The sequence below is a fragment of the Pteropus medius genome, unplaced genomic scaffold (genome assembly GCF_902729225.1).
Source record: "Pteropus medius unplaced genomic scaffold, Ma_sr-lr_union100, whole genome shotgun sequence".
NCBI lineage: Eukaryota > Metazoa > Chordata > Mammalia > Chiroptera > Pteropodidae > Pteropus > Pteropus medius.
The window spans coordinates 7677012-7698288 of NW_024351731.1; the positions used below are offsets into that span (position 1 = coordinate 7677012).

Below are 21277 nucleotides of genomic sequence, written 5' to 3' on the forward strand. Positions count from 1 at the left end.
AAGGCCGGCAGGGGGCCAGCTGCCGAAGCCGGGTGGGTGGCAGCGGGGAGGGAGGCCGCACTCGGCACAGGTTGACTCACGGTGCTACCTGTCCTGGGTGCTGTGAGCCAACACTGGGCCATGACATCTGTGACCCTCCCCAAGGTGACTTAGAGAACAGCGTGTGTGTGGGGAGGTGGATGCCAGCCCGGGGACAGGGCTGCACAGTGCACTGTTCCTGTGCTTGTGACTTTTCCGCAAGGGCAGAATTGCTGCCAGATAAAGTTAAAGATCAGAAAACCAAAAACAATGAACTGCAGCTGGCGTGGATCGATGGCCAGAGGGGGCATAAGGGATTGGGCCCATGTGACCAAATCCACCTGCGTGAGAAGGCCTTCCCTCTGCACTGCATCTGTGGCCGGAAGTGGGGGCCGCCCCTGGGGACCTGGGCTTCTGTGGGAGGATGCCACGTTCAGAGCAAGCACAAGTCACCTCTGAAGGGAAAGCGGCCCCAGTCTCGCCACGTGCAGGTGGGAGAGCAGCTCGTCCCCGACACAGCCGCTTCAGGAGCCCCGCCCCTGTGAAAGGGGGCACATGCCCCACTCCACCAGTCCCCTGACGACCCGGGCGCGCCTGCCATGACTTCTCCTCACCTGGTGCTCGATCCCGAAAGCCGAGGCTCCTGCACGCCGGCATTATGGCTCTCGCATTCGTAATCCTGTGTCTGGGACATCGCGTCTCTGCTGAGGGCCCGGAGCACAGTCTCAGCTGCTCATCAGGGCGTCCCCTCCAGCGTCAGTCAGGAAGGCAGCGCCCTGCGAGAGAGCAGAAGTGTCTAAGCCTATAAGTTCAGCACACAGCTTATTACGCCTTTGGGATCTGGGAACTGGTAACAGTGCAGGCCAGTCCCTCACGGACCCGTGCGATGGCGAGGATGAGAGATGGCACCCTAAGTCGGCATCTGAGCTCCCTGTACCCCGCCCCTGAACCCCGGCTAGGATCAGCCCCTGCCAGCCCACAAGAAGGCAGCCAGACCTCTCGATCGCTGACCCCAGGCAAGCTGCTCATTGCCTGAGACGTGGTGTCCTCAGCTGTCCAACAGGCACAGCACCACGCCCCTGGCAACACCGGAAACCTGGGCGAGGCACAGGGCACCAGCTCTGACAGAGTAACGCCCACGTAGGGTCACCCAATTTATGCCGAAGAGCGGATTTTTCAAAAATAGTGTTGTATCCATTACGTATAAACAGGAAAAAATGAACTTGACCCAAACCTCATCCAATACACAAAACTCAATTCTAGATAAACTGTCTATCTAAGTGTTAACAGTAAAACAATAAGGTTTTCAGAAAAGATGCAGAAGAAAATCTTTGTGGTCTTAATCAGACACCAAAAAACGCAAACCACAAAAGAAAATTTAATAAGTTGAGCTATAATAAAGTACAGCGCCTCTGTTTATCGATGTTGCATTATGAATACAGAGGCAGTCCACGATGGGGGGGTACATGCTATAGAGTGTGCACCGTACGCCACAGAGACACGCTCGTGCGTCTAATCTGACAAAAACTACTTCCAGAGCACATCAAAAACTTCTAGAAATAAATAAGAAAAAGACATATAATCCAATAGAGAAATGGACAAAAGATCTGAACACATACTGCACAAAAAAAAAAATCTAAATAGCTAAAAAACACACAGAAATGAACTTGACCTCATTAGTCATCAGGGAACTTTTAATTACAAGCATAATGGACACTAACACACCCACCAAAATGGCTAAAATGGAAAAGAGAACCCGTCACGTGCTGGCAAGAGTGTGGAGGCTCGTCCAGGGCTGCAGACTGCTGGGACAGCCGGCCGGACCGCGGGCCGCAGTGTCTCCCGAGCGGCACACCGCAGCCCCACGGCCCGGGGCTTCCACGCCAGTGATGCAGGCCGGGGAGGCCAACCGACGCGCACCGACCCCACACAGCGTTCCCTGCAGCCCTGGTCGCCGTGTCCCAAAGGAGAAACTGCCATCTGTCCCTCACAGCAGAAGGACACGCAAGTGCGCGTGGGAGGTCCCCACGACGACCTACTGAAGCTGCCAGGCAGAAGTGGGAGACAAAAGCCAGACGCCGGCAGATTGGTGCAGCCGCTGTGGAAAAGTCTGGAGGTTTCTCAAAACCTTAAAAATGGATCTACCTTCTGACTCAGCAATTGCACTTCTGGGTATTTATCCAAAGAAAACCAAAACAATAATTCATAAAGATCTATGCGCCCCAATATTCATGGCAGCACAATGTACAATAGCCAAGATATGAAAGCAACCTAAATGCCCATCAAGAGAGGACTGGATAAAGAAGTTACGGTTCATATGTACGATGGAATATTACTCAGCCATTAACAAAATGAAATCCTACCATTTGCAATGACATGGATGGACCTAGAGGTTATTATGCTGAGTAAAATAAGTCAAAGATAAATACCATATGATTTCACTTATATGCAGAATCTAAGCAACAAAAAGAACAAACTAATCAAAAACAGACTCAAATACAGAGTACAATTTGGTTACGGACAGAGGAGAGGGGTTTGGGGGCTGGGAGAATGGGGTGAAGGGTTAAAGAAGTACAAATTAGTAGTTGATAGATGGTCATGGGGATGGGGAGCAGGGCATAGGGAATGCAGTTAGCATTAATGTAATGGCAAGATGGAAAACCAGAGATAAAAAGCAATTAGGGGGATTGTTTTATAAACTATATAAATGTCTAACCAATGTACTGTATACTTGAAACTAAAAAATATTTTAAAAAGCCAGATGGCCAGATGAACGCAGCACAATACCGGGCGTCACGTTCGGGACCGGGGGTCACCTGTGCTGTCGGTCACCTGTGAGGCAAGGTGTCAGAAGCAGCTGCCTCTGGGCGCCAGTGGCGGACGCCAGCCCGGGGGAGCACGCACGCACTAGCCACGGGCTTCCCACTGGCCTAGCAGGTACTCGGAGGGCTCCCTCTGGAAGGAGCGGGTCCAAAGAGCCCACTGCCCCAGGCCGGGAAATCAAACAAGTCCGAAGCAGAGGCCGGGCAGCGGCGCCAGGAAGAGAATGCAGGCCGGACACACTCCAAAAGGCCAGGCGACTGTGGCCTGAGCCCCACAGTTTGCAGCGGGAGATGCCCCTGGAGGAAAGCTCCCACTCAAACGTCCACGCCACTACCGACGTAAATGCCCTGGACTGCAGCGTCCTCACCGTCAACGGGTCTGTGACTTTACTGTGGCAAGGTGCATAGCAAAACCAATTTTCCCAAGGGCTAACGGATGCAAACAGAAGTGCCTACCTAGGGCATCTTATCAACGTTATGACCAAGCAACACTGAACGAGTCGACGTTATCGGAGGCCCTGCTGCCCTAGGAATGCCATCTCTAAAAGTGAAACTAAAGTACTTCTAATTTCTTATTTGAGAGAAAACAGACGACCTTCTCATATGGCTTCCACATTTTAAAAAACAACAACAGCAGTGTTAGCGAAATTGTGAGAAACTAAAAAACATCTACCATAACCCAAAAGCAATTCAAATCAACCACCTGTTCATCTCTTTTCAGTCCTCATCCCGCCCTTCAGGCTGGTCAAAAGCAGAGGGCTCGGTGAGTGGCAGACTGGTCCTCTTGTCTCCAAGTCAACTCCTGCACCATCTCTTCCAGAAGGCCTTCTCCGATCTGGGACAGACACCACGTCTTGGTGACCCCAAACATCCTGGGTCTGAATCAGCTAGTGTTCATCCTCCAGCTTTGCTCTTCATTTTTGAAGTTGTTTTAGTCTAGGTCCTTTGCATTTCCACGTGAACTTCAGAATCAGCTTCCCAGTTTCTCCCAGATGCCCTGCTGGGGTTTTGACAGAAGCTGTGTCACGTTGTGCATCAGTATGAGAACTAACTTTACAACGATATCGAATCTTCCATCTACAAACATGTCACCTCCCTCCACTTAGACCCTTTCAGCAGTGTTTTGCAGTTTTTAGTGTGCTTGTCTTGTACATATTTAGGCAAATTTATCCATAAGTATTTCACATGTTGATGCTAACAACATAGAAAACAATTTCCAATTGTTTGTTGCCAGTCCAGTTTGCATATTGGTCTTGTACCCATAACCCTTCTAAACTCACTTCTTTGTTCTAATTGCCACCCCCCATTGGGGGGGGCAGATTTTATTAGAATTTATACATAGATGATTATGTCAACAGTGAACACTGACAATTTTACTATTTCCCTTCTGATCTGGATCACTTTACTGAGTTGGTGTAAAATTGCTATTATTTCTTCCTCAGATGTTTGGTAGAACACACCAGTGAAGCCATCTGGGCGTGTAGTTTTCTTTGCGGGAAGGTTTCTAATTAAGAATTGAATTTACTTAAGAGAGAACTAACCAGACTTTGAATTTCTTCTTGAGTGAGCTTTAGTGGTCTTTGTCTTTCAAGGAATTTATTCGTTTCATACAAATTGTCAAATTTATTAGCATAAAGTTGTCAGACTATTCATTTATTATCCTTTTAAGAGCAACAGAATCTGTAGCGATGGCGCCTCTTCCCTTTCTGATCGCTTTGCTGACATCCCACAAATTGTGACATGCTGCATTTTCATTCTCATCCGGTTCAAAAGCTAATTGCCCTTTTGATTCTCTTTTAACTCACGAATTATACAGAAGTTTTTTTACTTTCCCAATACCTGGTGATTTCCTAGATATTTTTATTGGTTTCTAATTTAACTCTTTTGTCAGAATATCTATGGAGCAGGAAAACGGTCTGTCTTGGTAAATATTTCACATGCAATGGAATAAACATGCTCTTGGGCGTTCTACAAATGTTAACCAGGTCGGGCTGGTAGACAGTGCCAACACTAACTTCCTGATTGTTCTACGATTACTGAGAAAGGGGTCTTGGGAATTCCAACTAAAATTGCGGATTTCTCCATTTCTCTTTGCAATTCTATCAGCTGTTTGCTTTATGTTTTATAGCTCTGCTATTAGGTGCATAAAATTTATGGTGTGTTCTTGATGAATTAATCTCTTCAAGAAATATCTTTTACCTGGTACTTTTCTTGGCTCTAAAATCAGCACATTTGGTATTATAGCAACTCCAGCTTTATTTTCCTTAGTGTAAGAATTGAATGTCTTTGCATTCCTTTTACTTTTAACCTGCTTGTGTCTTTATATTTAATGTGGATTTATTGTAGCCAGCATGTGTTTGGGTAGGGCTTTATTATGCAGTTTGACATCTGCCTTTTTAATTAGGGTGTTTAAAACATCTAGATTTGTGACTGTCCGCATGGTTAGGTTGAAGTCCACCACTTTGCTACTTGTTTTCCGTTTGGCCCATCCATTCTTCGTTCCACTTTCCTCTGTCTCCTCCTGGATTACGTATTCCGCGATTCAGTTTTATCTCCGCTGTTATCAGCTGCATGTAATCACTGCTCAGCTATCTCAGTAGACGTCTTTAGGGGCGCAGTGTCCACATGTAATCTATCACGGTCCAGCAGCAAGTGAAACTGCTCCACTTCAGGCACGAGTTTGCCATCTCTCCTCTCTGGGCCTTTGTGCCATTTTGTCACATCTTATTCAGTGTATGTTGTACACCTCCCCCACCCACCCCCCGACATACTCCACTACATTGTTATTGCTGTTATTTAAATAGTTACCTTTAAAGAAGCACTCACACTGGCACCGAACTCCAGGCTGACGGTCTTCGTCTAGCACCTGCACCACCCCCCCTACCCCCACTTGGCTGTCTCTAGGGAAACCTGCGGGCGTCTGCATGTGCTCCCCTGGGTGTAACACAGGCACCTCCCACGTCCTGAACGTGCACTTCGCGCCGCTTCCTTTCTACAAAAGACCTACTACATCAGTGCCTGTTCGCTAATGAGAAGGAATCCGAAGAGGACTGTCTCCTTCACGAAAAGAGGCAGGCCAAGCAGGGAGAGGGGCCCCGCCCGTTCCTACCCAGACACGGCACTCAGCACCGTGGCACTGAGCTGCGGCACTGAGCTGTCTGCAAGCACCTGAGCCTCACCTTGATTGACTCTGTGCATCCATCTGCTGGCAAGCAGTGCCCTAAGGCAAGCCACGCCGTAAGGCTGCCTGCCCGCTTCATGCCGGAAGGTTTCATGCGCGGCTGAAGTTTTGGACAGCAGAGGAAACCTTTGTCTTTTTTTTCTGCCTGCTTTAAGACTTGTCTCTTCATCGCTGGATTTGAGCGATTTGAATCTGATGTACTTTGTATGATTTCATTCATGTTTCTTGTACTTACGGTTTGTTAAGACTGTTCTATCTAGGTTTACAGTTTTCATCAAATTTGGAAGCTTTTTAGCTATCATTCCTTCAAGTAGTTTTTTGGTCCCTCCCTCCTCCTTTGGGAACTCCAGTTACACAAACATTAGTGCTCTGCCCATTGTCCCACATCTCAGTCATACTCTTTTTGGCTTCTGTTTATTTAAAGTTACTTTTCCTCTCCTTGTCTTAGAGTTTGGATCGTCTTACTGCTTGTCTTCAAGTTCACTCATCTTTTCTTCTGCAATGTCTAATCTGCTGTTAATCCCACCCAGTATGTTTTGCATTCAGGCAGGTTAGTTTCAACTCTAGAAGTTTAGTTTGGATTGTTAGTTAACTGTGTTTGCTTCACCATGTCTTTACTTAATGTGGTCAATATTTCCCTTAGCTTTTGAACATATGGACTGTAATTATAACTGTTTTAAGGACCTTGTCTGATCAACCCATCATCTGTCCTCAAGGAGGAGCAAGTGACCCCCACGGCACCTTCTCTCCAAAGTTGCAGTGTAGGGCACCCGGCAGACTCACCTCAGCCAGGCAGGACGCCCCATCCTGAGGCTGGGCTCGGAGTGAATCCCCGGAGAGCGCTTCTCTCTCCGCTCGCCGCTTGGCTTGGCTCTGCTGCCTTCTGGAGCGGGGAATGAGGCAGACTGGGTCTGCCAACGGGTTCGGCTAACTTACCAGGTCCTGTCCTGGCGCTGGTCATTTCGTATCCAGTTCTTCCAGAAACGTGATGTGCCCTCTCCATGTCACAGTCTCCTCGCCATCATTCCAGGGAGGTCCTGCCTGACTTGTCCCTCGATCCCTGGACACCGGCTCTCCTCCAACTCTGATGCCCGCGGTGGCCGATGGGTCTCCCCGAAGCCCTCCGGCTCTGGTCTTCTCAGACCACATCTGTCTGTCTCCCTCTGCGCAGCATGTTTCCCAGGCAGCTGTCCTCTGGCAACCACTTCTGTTCTGGTGGTGCCTGCCCGTTATTCGCTGTTGCTAACTGGGCCCCCAAGTTTGTAGCAGGTTTTTGCCTTTAATTTTCTCTCTCGCTTCCGCCAGCTCACTGCCTGTCCTTCTGCTGTCGTGCCTTCCGTTTGAGCTCTTTTCTCTTTATGTATTTTGAATTTGTATTTTTTAGTATACAGAAAAGGTTCTCTCTCTTCTGCTTCCAGGGTTGATTCTTTTAAATGTCTTCTTCACCAGCGATTTCACTGCAGCCATTGTCCTTTTTCTTCTCTTTCTCTACATCAGGGTCCCATGTTGGCTCCTGGTTATCGCTCGTTTTCAAATAAGGAAAGGGACAGGAGTTAGGGCGGACTCAAATCAAGTGCATCATTCTAGAATGCTCTGTTGCCAAATTTCCTTCAGGCTCTGCTCTGGAAATGAGTTTCTGCTATTAGGACATTCTTTCGGTTGCAAATGACAGAAACTCAACTGAAACTGGAGACAGAGCCCTGCATCCTGGCCTGACCGGGCGATCTGGGGGAGGTCCTGTGAGTGCTGGGCTCGGGGGAGGGCCGAGGCTGCCTGCTCTCAGGGCTCTGCTCGGGCCGCGCGAAGCTCCGTTCCTCTGGCTCCAGCAAGAGGGTCCCTTTAAGGCTTCTGAAGGGTGCTGCAAGGTAGAGGGGCAGGAAGGTGGGCTCCGGCGGCATGCAGAAGGCCCCCCTGCAAGCCACAGCCCCTCGAGGGCAACTGTCCGCCTGCAAGGTGCCTCCCTGGAAGCCCTGCCCTGGGACAGCACGGGCCCCAAATATCCTGGTGACTGGACCTGAGGTGCTCCGGAGTTGCGCCTGCCCGTCTCTCTTTCTGCATCCCGCCTGGGCTCTGGGTCGCGTAGAAAGGCCGATGGAGCACCTGAGCTCCCCTCCCTCACCAGACCCCACACACGCTCTCTCTCAAGGACCACCCACACCACGAGCCCCTCTGTCCAGTCGATGGCATTAGCTGTGTCCCTAGAAATCCTCTTTGTTCAGTGCACTGAGTCCCGCTCAGGGCTCTGGCCTTCGCCCCTCCTCCCCGGCTGGCTGACATCCTCCTCTGGCTTAAATCTTGTTCCCTATTTTTCATTTTTTGTTCATTTCAGCGAGTTCCAGAGAAGGAAACAGAATAAACAAGTCTTGACTCAGCCATCGTGTCCAGAAGGCCCAGCCCCGCTCTCCGGCTGTTTCAACAACATCTCCAGGTTCTGGACAATGAGCGTCTCTCAGCTTCACGTCTGAAAGCTCAGCTCTGAGCGGCAGTCACAATGCCCCATTCTCCGCCTGGTGACCAGGGCAGGCTGGCATTTCCGCATCTGCGCCTCTGCAGCAGCTGTTCTCATCAACTGCCTCCTCCACAGGACGGCCGTCGTCACGGCTGAAACTGTGACCAGAACTGTCAGCAAGCCATGGAATCAGCTCGCAGGTCAGGACCAGTTTTCCAAACCTTTCTGAGAGTTGGTGTCAGACCTCACCCCGCAAGAGAAGGGACATGCTGAGAGCCACGCTGGACAGTGGAAATGGATTGATGGCAGTGCTGCCGCTCTGAGTGGCACCTGGCTCCTGCCTGGCTGCCAGAGGTCATGTGACAGGCAGTTGGGGTACACAGACCCCCTGCCTGGGCCCACGGCCCCTGCTCTTCGCACACACCCACCTCAAGCAAAGGCGTGGCCCTGCCCTCCCTGCCTTCCTGGGCTTCTCTCACCAACAAAACCGCACCGGGGGCCCCTGTGAGACTGTTTAGAGAGAACGAAATATCTATCTGTTCACATGCCAGTGGTCGGAACAGAGAAGTTGGCCTGTGACCAGGAACAGCTCGACACCAGGGTCCTGGCTTGTTCCCAAAACCAAGAGCGTGGTGCCACCCTACGGGGCTCAGAGAGAAACGAGGACAGCCATGACACAGACAGCAGCTCTTGGTCCTGCAAGACTGCACTGACATGACCACGAACACTCCTGTCACCCCTTCCAGTGCCCACAGGGCCAGTGTCCAGCCCCCTCCTGCCCAGCTCCCCCAGCCCCCAGGTGGTGGTGACACCACCCGCCTCATCCCCACATGGCGACTCGGGTGCTTAGGCGCAGTGATCTCAGATCCCAGGACAGGGAGACCTGGGTCTCCACGAAGGAAGGAAGCAGAGCGCAGGCAGCACTTTGCAGTAGAGGATGTTTTTATTACTTAAATCTCATTGTGATTCTTTGAAAATATACTGAGCCAGGATAATGCTTTCTGCACAATGCTGCGGCCCCAGGGCCCAAACCGCTGCTCCGCGCATCACAAGCGCTGCTTGATGTGACTGCCTTATTTCCCAAAAGCCCACTTTTGAGTGAAGAGATGGCTTCAGGATGTGATAGGCAGAGGAGTGAGGGAAGTGCTCAGGCCAGTCAAGGAGGGCTGATTCAACGGTCACTCTTCCTGGGCCAGGCCCAGTGGGAGCCGACAGGGCAGAGAGGCGCCCAGGAGGCCGGGCTGTTAAAGGGAGAGGCGCCCAGAAGGAAATGGAGGGTCGGGAGGAAACGAAACTCCTAAAACTTCACGGGCTGGGACTATAGACAAGGCAGTCACACTGCACGCGCTGCACACACGCGTGCGTCGGGGCTGGGGACCCGAGCGGCGGGGTCTGGTCCATGCTGCAGCGTGCGGGATTGCTCCCGCCCAGCCCTTCCTGTAGCTCTGTGCTCACCTCTGTTCTCTGCCCTTACTTTTAAACTGTATTTTTGGTGAAACAGAATGTTTTAATTTCTATTACTGGTTACTACAGCTTTTCTCAGAAAGTTCCAACACCTGTGTTTCTCCAATTCTCAACTGTTGCCAGGTCACTTGTCACTTGCCGCGCATGTGGAGGGCAGCGCGGGCTTCCAGTGGGGCTGCAGGGAGCAGAAGGGCGCCTGCCCTCCCTGTCCCCCTTCTGCTTCGTCAAGCCAAAGGGCCCTGCAGAGGGAACCTACCTCGCATGTCCTGATGTGGATTTGCCGCCTGCTTCCACGAGCAGCTTCATGGGAGGCTGGGAAAGAAAGCTCCCGGCCCTGCCACACCGCCACCCTGTGTGAGCCCCCTGCACCAGGCCGGCCACTTCTGCCACGATGCAACACGCGGACCCCTCTCTGGAAGGAGGTCTGCGACCTTAAAAGTCACCCCAGCAAATGCCCCTCAGATGATGCAAGGGAGCGGCCCTGACCTTCCTGGCCCTGAGGGCTCCAAGCCCCCAGCACATAGCCCCTCTGCCACTGGCTGCCCCTTGGGGACCCGGGCCTCTGAGTGACAGGCTCCCCCATAGGGAGGTAGCAGAATCTAGAACCCGCGTCTGTGTGAGACACAGGGCTCAGTGCTCACCAAGGGCAGCAGGGTGGTGTGTGCCGCCTTGGACGCCTCTCGGGGGCGGGCCTGTGGGTCCCACCGGCCACTCTGCAGCCCCAGCCCCCATGACTGTCTCACCTCTTTCTGTAGCACCTGCCTCCTGAAGAGCGCCTGGCACACACAGGGGACAGTCAACGTGCAGGGAAAGTTCATGTGATAGGACACCCGCTGCCCTGTGCTGAGCACCCATCATGCTCTCAGCACCGCACCCACGCTGGCCTCTCTGTGGTCCCCTACTGCCTGGGGCTGTCCAGCTGCCCGAAGGTGGGATGGCCTGAGAGCTGACAGTTGAGACACACGCCCAGAGCAGGACGAGCCACCGGCACGTAGACACCGTGGTTGTGGGGGGCCCCAGATCACCTTCCAGGCCTGCGCCACCCCCCACCCCCACTGTGGGAGAGCTCCTGTCATGTGTGGGCGAGCGGGCTCCTGGTTCCAAGCTCCTCCGTGGGTCTGCAGCATAGGACGCTCTGTGCGGAGGACGGGCCCCAGGAGGCCGCAGTCTGCCGCCCCATGCCCCTCATGCCCAGCCCCACCGCCAGGCCAGCCACCGGCGAAGAGCAGGATGGCGCCCAGGAGGACCTGCAGCCCTCCCACCACCAGGTGGGCAGCTCTGCCTGGCACCGACATGCACGTGACAGCAACAGCCGCAGGCCCAGTGGGGTCCAGAGTGGCCCTCCCCATGTGTTGTCCCTCCTCTCTTGGAGGACATGCTCCACTTCCTGGGGGCCTCTGCACCCTGAAGTCATGCCTGTGACCTGGAGGAGCTGGTGACTAAAGAAAGGGGAGGGGCCATGGCAATGAGAGGGTGTCCTGAGACTCCCAGCTGCCCCAGTGAGCACTACGTGGGAGACAGGAGCCTCCTTGCCCCTGCACACAGGACCCCGAGGCCAGCCCGGGGCAGCCTTTCTCTGGGGAAGGCTGCGCTCTGCAGCACAAGCCCACTGCCCCCCACCCCTAGGCCTTCCCGTCCCCCAGGGCGAAGGGCCAGCAACCTTTCTCAGACGCCTTTGACACGTCTCACAAACACAAACCCACACAAACCCAGTGCTGTACCAGGGACCCGGCTGCTCCCGGGGAGGCGGGGCGCAGTGGGGGCGGAGCCCAGGGAGGCAGGACTGAGAAGGACCCCCAGCAACGAGCTTCAGCCGGCTAGGCTACTTTTCAGAAACACAAGTAAAATGAAGTCATTTTCCCACACAGAAGCCACAGCAGGGCTTCCTGCCCGCGGACCCCATGAGCAGGAGGGCGGGCCCGGGAGCAGGAAACCTGACCTCCGGCTGAAGCGCTTCAGTGTTTTCAAAGGGATAAAACCACATTTTGAGTTGAAACCACAAAGACAGGTTGGTGGGATGAAGGGTTACACAAGTCATTCTCAGGTCCAAAAGGGGGACAGAGGCTTTGTTAGGGGGGTTCACAGTGAGGATATGATGGAATGTTAACCAAATGCCAGAAGAAAATAAAACAAAATAGAAATTTTTAATCCAACAGAAAGCAAGACAGAAAAACATCAGTAAAAGCATGTAGCCAGAAAACACAGAAGGTCTGAACCCTGCACACCTACAGGTGGCTCCAGCAGTCACAAGGTGACAAACCGCTGGGCCTGAAAGGCTGCACCCTTCTGTCAGGAGTGGGACCTGAGGGGGGCTCCCGCTGCCTCTGGGGGAGTCCGTTCCAGTTACTTCTAGTTTCCAGAAAACTGCTGATAAACTGGAGAATCATTTCACTGACTCTGTCAGAGGCTTTTCCTGCCAAGGCCCAGTAACAGAAGCGCCAGAGACTTCCTGGAAGGGCCGAGCCGGCAGACGGATGGCAGAACCAGGAAACACGTACTTTGGGAGTGAACACTTCCATTTATGTCAGGACAAGAACTAGATAGCTTTGACCAGCTCTCTGGGAAAGAACAAACAATATTATGAGAGTTTTAAACTATTTTAAAAGAATGTTTAAGTCCACAGGTGTGTTGGGAAGAAAGCTGAGAACCCCAGAGGGAAAAAACTCTAAGTAAAACCGAGAACAGGCCTCTGAGGGTCCGTACAGCTTTAAGGAAGCAGAGGAGGGATCACCAGGTTCACCGTGTCCTAAAGTCTTTGTATCATCTGGAGAAGAGAGAAAACTGTTCAGTTTAGATTTGATAAATGAATTCTGCCAGTTAAAATATCCAGGACAATAAATACATAAATAAAATAAAATATCCAGGGCAGTCAGGACAGAGTCAAGTGAATGAATTCCAATCTAGCAGAGGAGAAAAAAGAAAAAAAAAGAATCAATTCAAAAGGAGGTAAGAAACAGGGAAGAAAAGCAACCAGTCCCAAAATGACAGGACAGAGTACAGAGAGGGCAGAAATAAACTCAAATGTAATAATCTTAACAAACGTCAGTGGACCTGTGGTCCAGGTGAGTCCAACATTGTCAGACAAGATGTTTAAAGATCCAGACACGTGCTTCATACCAGACCCGCTTAAAGCATCAAGGGTGTTCGCACGCTGGACGTCGAGGACGGACAAGGCGCGCTGACCGCGAGAAAGCCGGCGCAGCTCCTCCAGTGCCGGACGGGGCGCTGCCAGAAGCGGGGCGCCCCGCAGCCCGAGGGGGCTGGGCCTGGCCAGAATATGAGCAGACGGTGCGGGACCTCACATCTGTAAGGACAGAAGAGATGGCACGGCTAACCAGGCTTCATCTCAGGGGCAGACAGGACACGAATTCTTACCTACCACCATGGAACATTCCTGAAAACTGACCACATACCAGGGCATAACGCGAGATCTCAACAAACGTCCAAGGAGGGGCTGCCCAGCCTCAGTGACTGTCCTCGGTGCACACGCCGGCAGGCAAGGAGAGAGAAGTGACAAAACACCGCCCAGTCTGGGCTGGCAGTGAGCGAGACCTGGGCCCTGAATCGGTCACCTGCCATCATGACACGGCCTGCCAAGTGGAAGAGAGAGGAGCATGTAGGACTTGTGCTCCCAAAGCCAGCAGCCTCAGGGATCAGAGGCAGACAGGAGAGCCCCGTGCCACAGATAGGCGAGGCCGCAGCTCCTGCTCCCATGGGAGGGACCCAGCACCGTGCAGCTGCTCCAGTGCACCACCTGTGCCAGCCAGCAACTCCAAGTCACCCATTGGGATGGGCGTCTGCGCCCCATGAGACACACCTGCCGGGTGCCGTGGAAAACATCAGACAGAGACAGCCTTTTGTACGTAAAAATAATTATGCAAACGGGGGGCAGAAAGTGGGAAGGTGGCTGGCCCCTCCAGTCAGCCAAGTCCCTAGTCTCTTTTGAAGCACCTGTGACGATGCACCTGCTCCAAGACACTGCCTGACTTAAGCATCTGAACTGGTCCAGCCCCCACCCCGGCCACGTCCTTTACTGAGCGCCTCCTGCATACAGTACAATGCTCGGGCAGAGCTGTACGAACACCATCCCACTTCCTGTCTGTGCGGCGGCTATGTCTGTTCTCACCTCACAGGTCAGAAAATGGGGCTCACAGGGCGGACCCCCTAGGTCCCAGTCCTAAACACCAAGGCCTGAACTTGAGCCCCAGAGCTCCTGGCACTCTCACTGGGCCATCTGCCTAGGCTTCCATCGTCCCCCCTCCTCTCTGGAGCCCCTTCCCGGGGCGGATCCCCCCAGGATGGGCATAGCTCCAAGGTGGCAAAAACAACCTCTGCCTGCTGAAAGCACCTGCATGGAACTGGGACCTGTAGCTGTTGGGCCATTTTGTCCCCAGTAAGGAGGAGTCTTGAAAAAACACAAGGAAGCAGAAATAAAACCCAGAGAAAAGGAGAAACGCCACCTGGCACTTGGATGCAGCCATCCCTGAAGCCAGGTCCCTCATGAAGGAGCCATGTGAGGAGACAATGGGCACAGCTGGCAACCAGGAGCCCTCCCATACTCTTCAGCCCCGTCACCTGCTGATGTGAGGTGAGGGGCTTCAGCCCCAGCCACTCTCCAGGAGCCAGGTTGGCAGCGGGCTGACCCGGAGTCCCCAGGAGCAAGCAGGAGCACACTGAGGAGCTGTCAATGATGCCGCAAAAGGCAGCACGCCCAGAAGCTGCTGCTGCCCCGAGCAAGCAGGGCTGGGGCTGGGCAGGCATGGCCCTGCGAGGCGCATGGGTGACGATGCTGGTGGCAGGCAGCAGGGCCGGTGTGGGAAAGATGGAGGGACAGACTCGCCTCCCAGGGCGCGGGTGGCCCGGCCTTGGCAAGGAGGCTGCCAGGAGCCTCTTCCTCCATGCGTCCAACCGCTTGTCCACGGCCATGCTCGGCTGTGGTTCCAAAGAGGTCAGAGCTCTGGATGCCAGCTTATGAGAAAGCAGCACGGGACAGGAGCTCCAGCTCCAATCAGTGCATCCACAGGCACGCGTGGTTGGGCTCACCGAGGGGCGGGCAGTGAGCCAGAGCAAGATGACGGCACAGATGCCTGAGGGGCACTTGAGGGCTGTGAGGTGGCACTGGGGGACTGCAGACAGGTGAGGGGGGCGGGAATGACTCAGCAGAGCAAGCAGAAGGACAGCAGGCCCGAGACCCCCAGGGCCGGGGGTAGTAGCAGGGTGGTAGCTCGGGGAGGAGGACAAGAGCTGTGTACTTTTAAGCTCTGAACACGCAGCAGGTGTGCGCTGGTGACAGGGAAGGCAGCAGGCGGGTGGGCAGAGGGCGCCGTGCGGGCAGGGGCCCGATTCCAGCTGGAAACTGTGCAGCACTTCTCCTGAGAGGCGTGGCTGAGCTCTGACAGCCCACAGCCTGCTGGAGGTGACGGCCGAGTCCCAGCCCCGGTGCAGAGAGGGGCCCAGAAGCTGCCCCACCACTCTCCACACTTGCAGCGGCCGCGTCATCCAGCACTCTGTGCAGCCTGCCCACTCTCCACGCAATGGGCTTGCCAAGAACCGTCCTCCAATGCCCCCAGATGAGCCCTGATGTCCACGTCCACCCGCCCTGAGCACGGGCGACACCAGGACATGGGCATCAAGCAATGCACTCTGCTCAAGGCAGCAAACAAGCACTGAGTGAGGCTGGACAAGGTGGATGGGTCAGCAGAGTATACAAAGACCCGCCCTGGACGAGCCCGCAAACAGGCACCCAGGTGGACGCGGGCATGGCTAGGGGCTCTGATCTCCGCCCGTGGGGGTGCCGTCTCCTCTGCTGTGACAGCCTTTCCTAACTTCCTGAAAAAGGGTAGGTGAGAAGTAACTTTTGAAAACACCTTTATTCCACTTGACAGTTGGCAGAATATTTGGCTGGGTTGGAGTTCATTTTGTCAGAGTTTGGGAAGTGCTTTCAAGGTCCCTGCTCCCATGTGCCGGCTGACAAGGTCACTTGCTCTGTGGATGGATGGCAGCCCTGCATCTCCTCCTACGGCTCCAAGGCTGACCTTCCAGATCAGCCCCCACTGCTCTTTCCACCCCTACTCTCCACCTCTTCTGCACGTCTTCTGGACGTTGCATCTGCTTCAGTTACCTGCTAACCCTGCGGGTCTGTCACTTCTGCTCTGACGTCCTCAATCTGTGCTGTCCCCTTCTTCACAGCACCCTGTCCTGGCTGTCAGTCTTCTCGCATCCAAGATACCTCCCTGCGCAGCCCCTACTTCCTGCGAGCTGGTCCGTGTGTGTTAGAAGCTTGGCTCCGAATCCATCATGAAAAGGAGTGAAATTCTGCATACGTGCTGCGACAGCTCACTGAGAAGTGTGACAGCAGCACCTGGGACCCTCCACATCCAGCCCATTGACCTGACACCTCTGCTGATACACAGCCTCCTCCATGTTCATTCACCTGAACCTGTTTCCACACTCCTGCCTTCCCCGATTCACTCCTGACACAACAGCCATGGGGCAGCCTCTTGAGGTGCAGTGGCAGGCTGTGGCTGGCCGCCTGCCTTGCCCCACTTCGTACCCAGCCCCACGAGCTGATCCCCTTCCCCACGCTCCATCCTGCCCTATCATCTAAATAGGATGCCCGATGTGACGGGAGAGGCGCAGCCACCCAATCCCGCTCCCTCCTCCCACATACCACCGTGACCACCCACTGTCTCAGGCTTGGAAGGAAGTGTGCAGTGTCACCCAGCGTCAGGCCACCAAGCTTCTCTGAATAGCCACTGAGGCTCTCCACTTACCAAGTGCCAACTCCAGTCTGCAAAGTCCCAACGCCGGCACTCTTCAAGGACATGTCAGGGTGCAGGTGAGGCAGTGAGCGGTCCGTGGGGAGCAAGGCCCATGCCATGCGTCTCACCCTTCATGGGGCCAGCACACTGGGCGTGGAGGGAACTGATGGAGCCCTGCCTCTGGGCACTGCCCAGCCCACGGTGCGGTGCCGCCGCCTGCGTGTGACTGACTTCACCATCTACGACAGAATGGGTGCAGGGTGGGCGGCAGCTCCGCACGCACTCTGCCGTGTGCAGGGAAGGAAGCAGGCAGGTGAGGCCAGCTAAGCCCTCCCGCGGGACTGCTCGCTGCCTCACCTGCACCCTGATGTGGCCGGTGGGACCCCAGATGAGGGTGCTCCCCTTCAGGAGGTAGTCCACGCACTCCGCAAACGTGCCCCCCACTCACCTGCTGACCTCTTGCCCTTCCCACCCTGCCTCACTGGACGTCCCAGCCACAAAGTGCTCCTGGAAGCTCCACACACAGCTGCTGCCTCCTGCCCTAGGCGGCCCCTTTCGCCCGAGGTGCACTGCTCCTTGCTGTAACCCCCTTGAAGACTCGGTCACAGATACTCCCTCTTTCTAGACGAGACACCCTTTTCTCCAGAAAGCCTACCTAAACTGCACACGCCCCTGCCTAGGGGTCTCTCCGAGACCCCACACATGCCTCTACCCTTGCTGTCCACGTCAAGCCATCAAAATCCATTCCTGTGTGTCCCACTCCAGGGGCCCGGTCTTTCTCTATGTTGGGACACCTGACTGGCAAGTGGCTGGCACATAGCTGGTGACAGCGGGATGAATGTGGACGGGCCTGGCGAACACAGACCCAGAGGTCAAGACCTGCCAAACCAACGGAGAAGGGCTCCCTATATCCCTGAGCAAAGCCCGCCCCTGGCCCCAGCAGCCTTGGCCGGAAGGCCGCACTGTCCCGAGGCGGCCATGTGTGGTTTCCACACACGCTGTGCACCAGGGTCTCTGGGACACACAGCATCATACCCGCCAGCTTTTAGGAGGCTTCTCAGAGTCCGAAGCAGTAGGAATCCCACTAGCACAGCTGAATTTTGAATGTAAAAGGCCAACTCTGCAGTTACATAGAAAAATGATATCTAGCGTCCAAAAGCTGCTTCCCCTTTACTAGTGATGCATGGGATTGTGCACAAATAACGTGGGACCTGTAGCAGGGGCTGAGAGTCTGTGTGCTTCATCACCACCCTGTCAGGAAGGACATGCTGGCCACCACAGAAATATCAGGAAATGGCTGAAGGGACCAAAACAGAACACCACAACTAGTGTCTTAAACAGGAGTCCCTCGCCCCCGGGCCATGGACCGGTACTGGTCCTGGTATGTTAGGAACTAGGCCACACAGCAGGAGGTGAGTGGCAGGTGAGCGAGGGAAGCTTCATTTGTATTTGCAGCCACTCCCGGCACCAGCATCACCGCCTCAGCTCCACCTCAGATCATTAGGCATTAGATTCTCATAGGAGCACCAGTTGCTGGTGCCAAAAAGGTTGGGGACCGCTGTCTTAAGAGACAATATCGCTGCAAAGCTCAACCATGAAGGAAGCATCCGCCACTCTGACAGGTGCTAGCGCCTCTGGGAGCTCCAAGAAAGACCAAGAGAAGCAGCAGAGTCACCAAGGAGCACAAAAAGGAAAAAAGGAAAACAGGCTCTAATCGGGGGCCAGACAAGGGGCTTTCATGCCTGAACCCCAGCACCCTGGCTGCCGGCAAGGGCTCTGAGCCGAGGTGACAGTTCTGCTCACACACCAACTCTGTTCGTGCTGTCTACACTCAGGGTTTGTCTTGTCTTGGACCAGTCTGCCAGAGAACAGAGAACGTGCTCTGCTGTAGGCTTCTCAGTGTTAAAATACATTTAAAAACTTTTTATACTCATATAACACTAATTTACAGGGTCCCCTGAAACTCAGGCATTATTCAGCCTCGTAACACCCCTGGAAAACAAACGGGACAGATGTAATATAACCCGCAAGAGAGCAGAGGCTCAGATGGGAAGTGATTTATCTGTGGTCAGCTGCACAAGTCAGGGACAGGGTCAAAGTTTAATTCAAGGCCTGTGCATCAGCCACACCCAGCAGCCCCTGACACTGACCGGGAATTTACCGCCTGCCCCTGCCCCCATGCTGCCCTTGGGACTTCTCGCCAGACCCCAGTACTGTGTCAACCACACCAAAGCCCTGACCTCCACCTTGGAACGCTCCCTTCTGCAAAATCATAGTCGCTGTTGTTTTTAACAGCTTTGAGATATAACTCACATGCCGTACAATTCACCCATGTAAAGCGTACGATCCTAGTATATTTTTAGTATATTCAGTATATGCACAACCTTCATCACAGTCAATTTTAGCATATTTTCATTACCCAAAAATAAACTCTGGGCCCCTTAGCGGTCATCCTCCAGCCCCTGGCAACCACTACTCTACTTTCTGTCTTTATGAATTTGCCTATTCTGGATATTTCATATAAATGAAATCATGCACGTCGACTTCTGTGTCTGGCTTCTTTCACTCGGCATGTTTCAAGGTTCATCCACACTGTAGCATGAATCAGCACTTCACTTCTTATTGCCAAGCAATACTGCACTGTATGGATGGACCACATTTGTTTATCCATTCATTTGTTAATGGACATTTGGGTTGTTTCCACTTTCTGGCTGTTACGAATAATGCTGCTGAGAGTGTTTTTGTGCACGTGTGGATGTGGATGTGCTTTCCGAGTCACTCTTTCCCATAAGAACGTGTGAAAGGTGAGCCAGCTTCCAGTTGGGAAACTCACCGAATTCGAACACACTGTATTCACTGAGTCAACAGAGAGAGATAACTGGGAGAAATAAGTGAGTAAAAAAAGAACACGTTAAAGACCTCAAGAAACAAGAGCAAAATGTGATCTAACAGAACAGACAGTGTTTCAAGAAAGGTTCCGTTTCTAGGGATGGGTCCTATAGACACGTTCACCCATCCGCAGGCTTATTGGTGACTGCACAGAATATGACATTCCCGGTAGGGGCTGGTTAGATAAATTCACCACCTCCATACACCAAACGCGATGCAGCCATGAAAAGAAGGAGCTGGGTGATGAACTCAAATGGAGTGACTTCACAAACACAGTTTAAAAAGGCAAGGTTCAGAAACTTTTTGAAAAGCAAAGGGTAGGAAAAAGACTTTATATACACATTTGCTTACAGTTACAAAGTGTCTCTAGAAGATACAGTGGGTGCCTCCAGGGGACCAGAGTCCTGGGGGCAGAGACAAGGAGTTGACCCTGTGTACTCTCCACACTTCTAACCCCCCACTATGCTATCTCTTCAAAACGTTTTAGGAAGCAACACTAAAGAGTATCTATGAGAAGTGAAAAATGATACTTAGGAAACTAGAGATGAGAATCGGAGGCTCTGGGTGTTTGGAAGCTGCAGGCAGATGACGGAGGCGCCGCTGCTCCTGCTCCTGGCCCTTCCCTGGGCCACGTCCGCCCACACCCACCCTGCTCTAGGCGCAGTGTGCGAAAATGCAAGGAGACACTGAGAACTCAAATGTCTGTCGCCCTCAAGGGCTCCCCAGGGCAGCCGGGGGACAACTCCTGGTAATGCGGTGGCCAAAGGCCTGGCTCAGGGAAACTTGCTGCGCCAACGGAGGGATCAGGACAGGCTGCGGCTGGGGCAGGTGTCCAGGAGGGTCAAAGGAGCTTAAGGGGCCACCAGGCTCATTTTGCGGGGAAGAAAAAACATGGGGCAGGCCTTGGCCTGGTGGCACCTGGCTGATGTCACTGGAGAGCAGAGTGCAACAGGGAAGGCAGAAAGGACACACACCGGGCCTGCTCCTGGATGTGGCATACCGGCCGTACGACCGTCCTGCGCACTGAGGGGTGCCCCGCAGCCCCACTGGTGCCCGCACTCAGTGCCAACAGCACCCTTCCAGCTGGGAGCACCAAGTCTCCAGACAGATCACTCCTGAGGAGGAACCACTACTCTGCACACATCGCCAGAGCAGCTTTATGCACAACAGAAGGGCGGTGGCCCACCCAGGAAGCACAGCCATTAAGCAGAGGGGACCGGGTGCAGACCCGGCTTGGCCAGCGTCCCTGGTGAGGGAGGAATGACAAATTTGGTGACATAATAGGCACAATGAGCACGACCTGAAGCAAAGGGGCGTGGTGAGGGGAGGGCCCGGGGCTGTGAGCTTCCAGGCGGCGGCCCGGCCCAGCAGCAGTCATCGCGAAGCGCCAATGGCTGAGGCTGGAAGTGGGGGATGCAGGGCCTGAGAAGCCGGAGGGCTCCATCCGCAGAGGCTGGCTCCCGTGTCCGGGCTGAGCAGGGAGACCAGGGGAGACCACGCAGAGCACGGAGCAGGCTCGCTTTCTCCACGGTGCTGTCTGCAGTGACTTGTTCACCCTTCCCCATCAGAGCGCTGGGCGTCTTACACCCTGCCCAGGCCCTGGGGCTTGTGCTCCCTCTACGGAAACAGCACCCATCCCCTCCCTCTGGGGAGCTGGGCTGGGTGACCTGCTTCAGCCCATGGAACCCGAGCT

At 53.9% G+C, this 21277-nt stretch overlaps 1 protein-coding gene across 1 annotated transcript in view; it reads right to left on the reverse strand.

Annotated features, from left to right (window-relative positions):
* The window catches only part of ARHGAP39 (Rho GTPase activating protein 39), a 66984-nt gene that overhangs the window by 33530 nt on the left and 12177 nt on the right, over positions 1-21277 (reverse strand). Inside the window, 1 exon segment of the mRNA XM_039846136.1 lies at positions 633-794. Within this exon segment, the coding sequence (XP_039702070.1) occupies positions 633-712 (80 nt within the window). The 5' untranslated portion in view covers positions 713-794.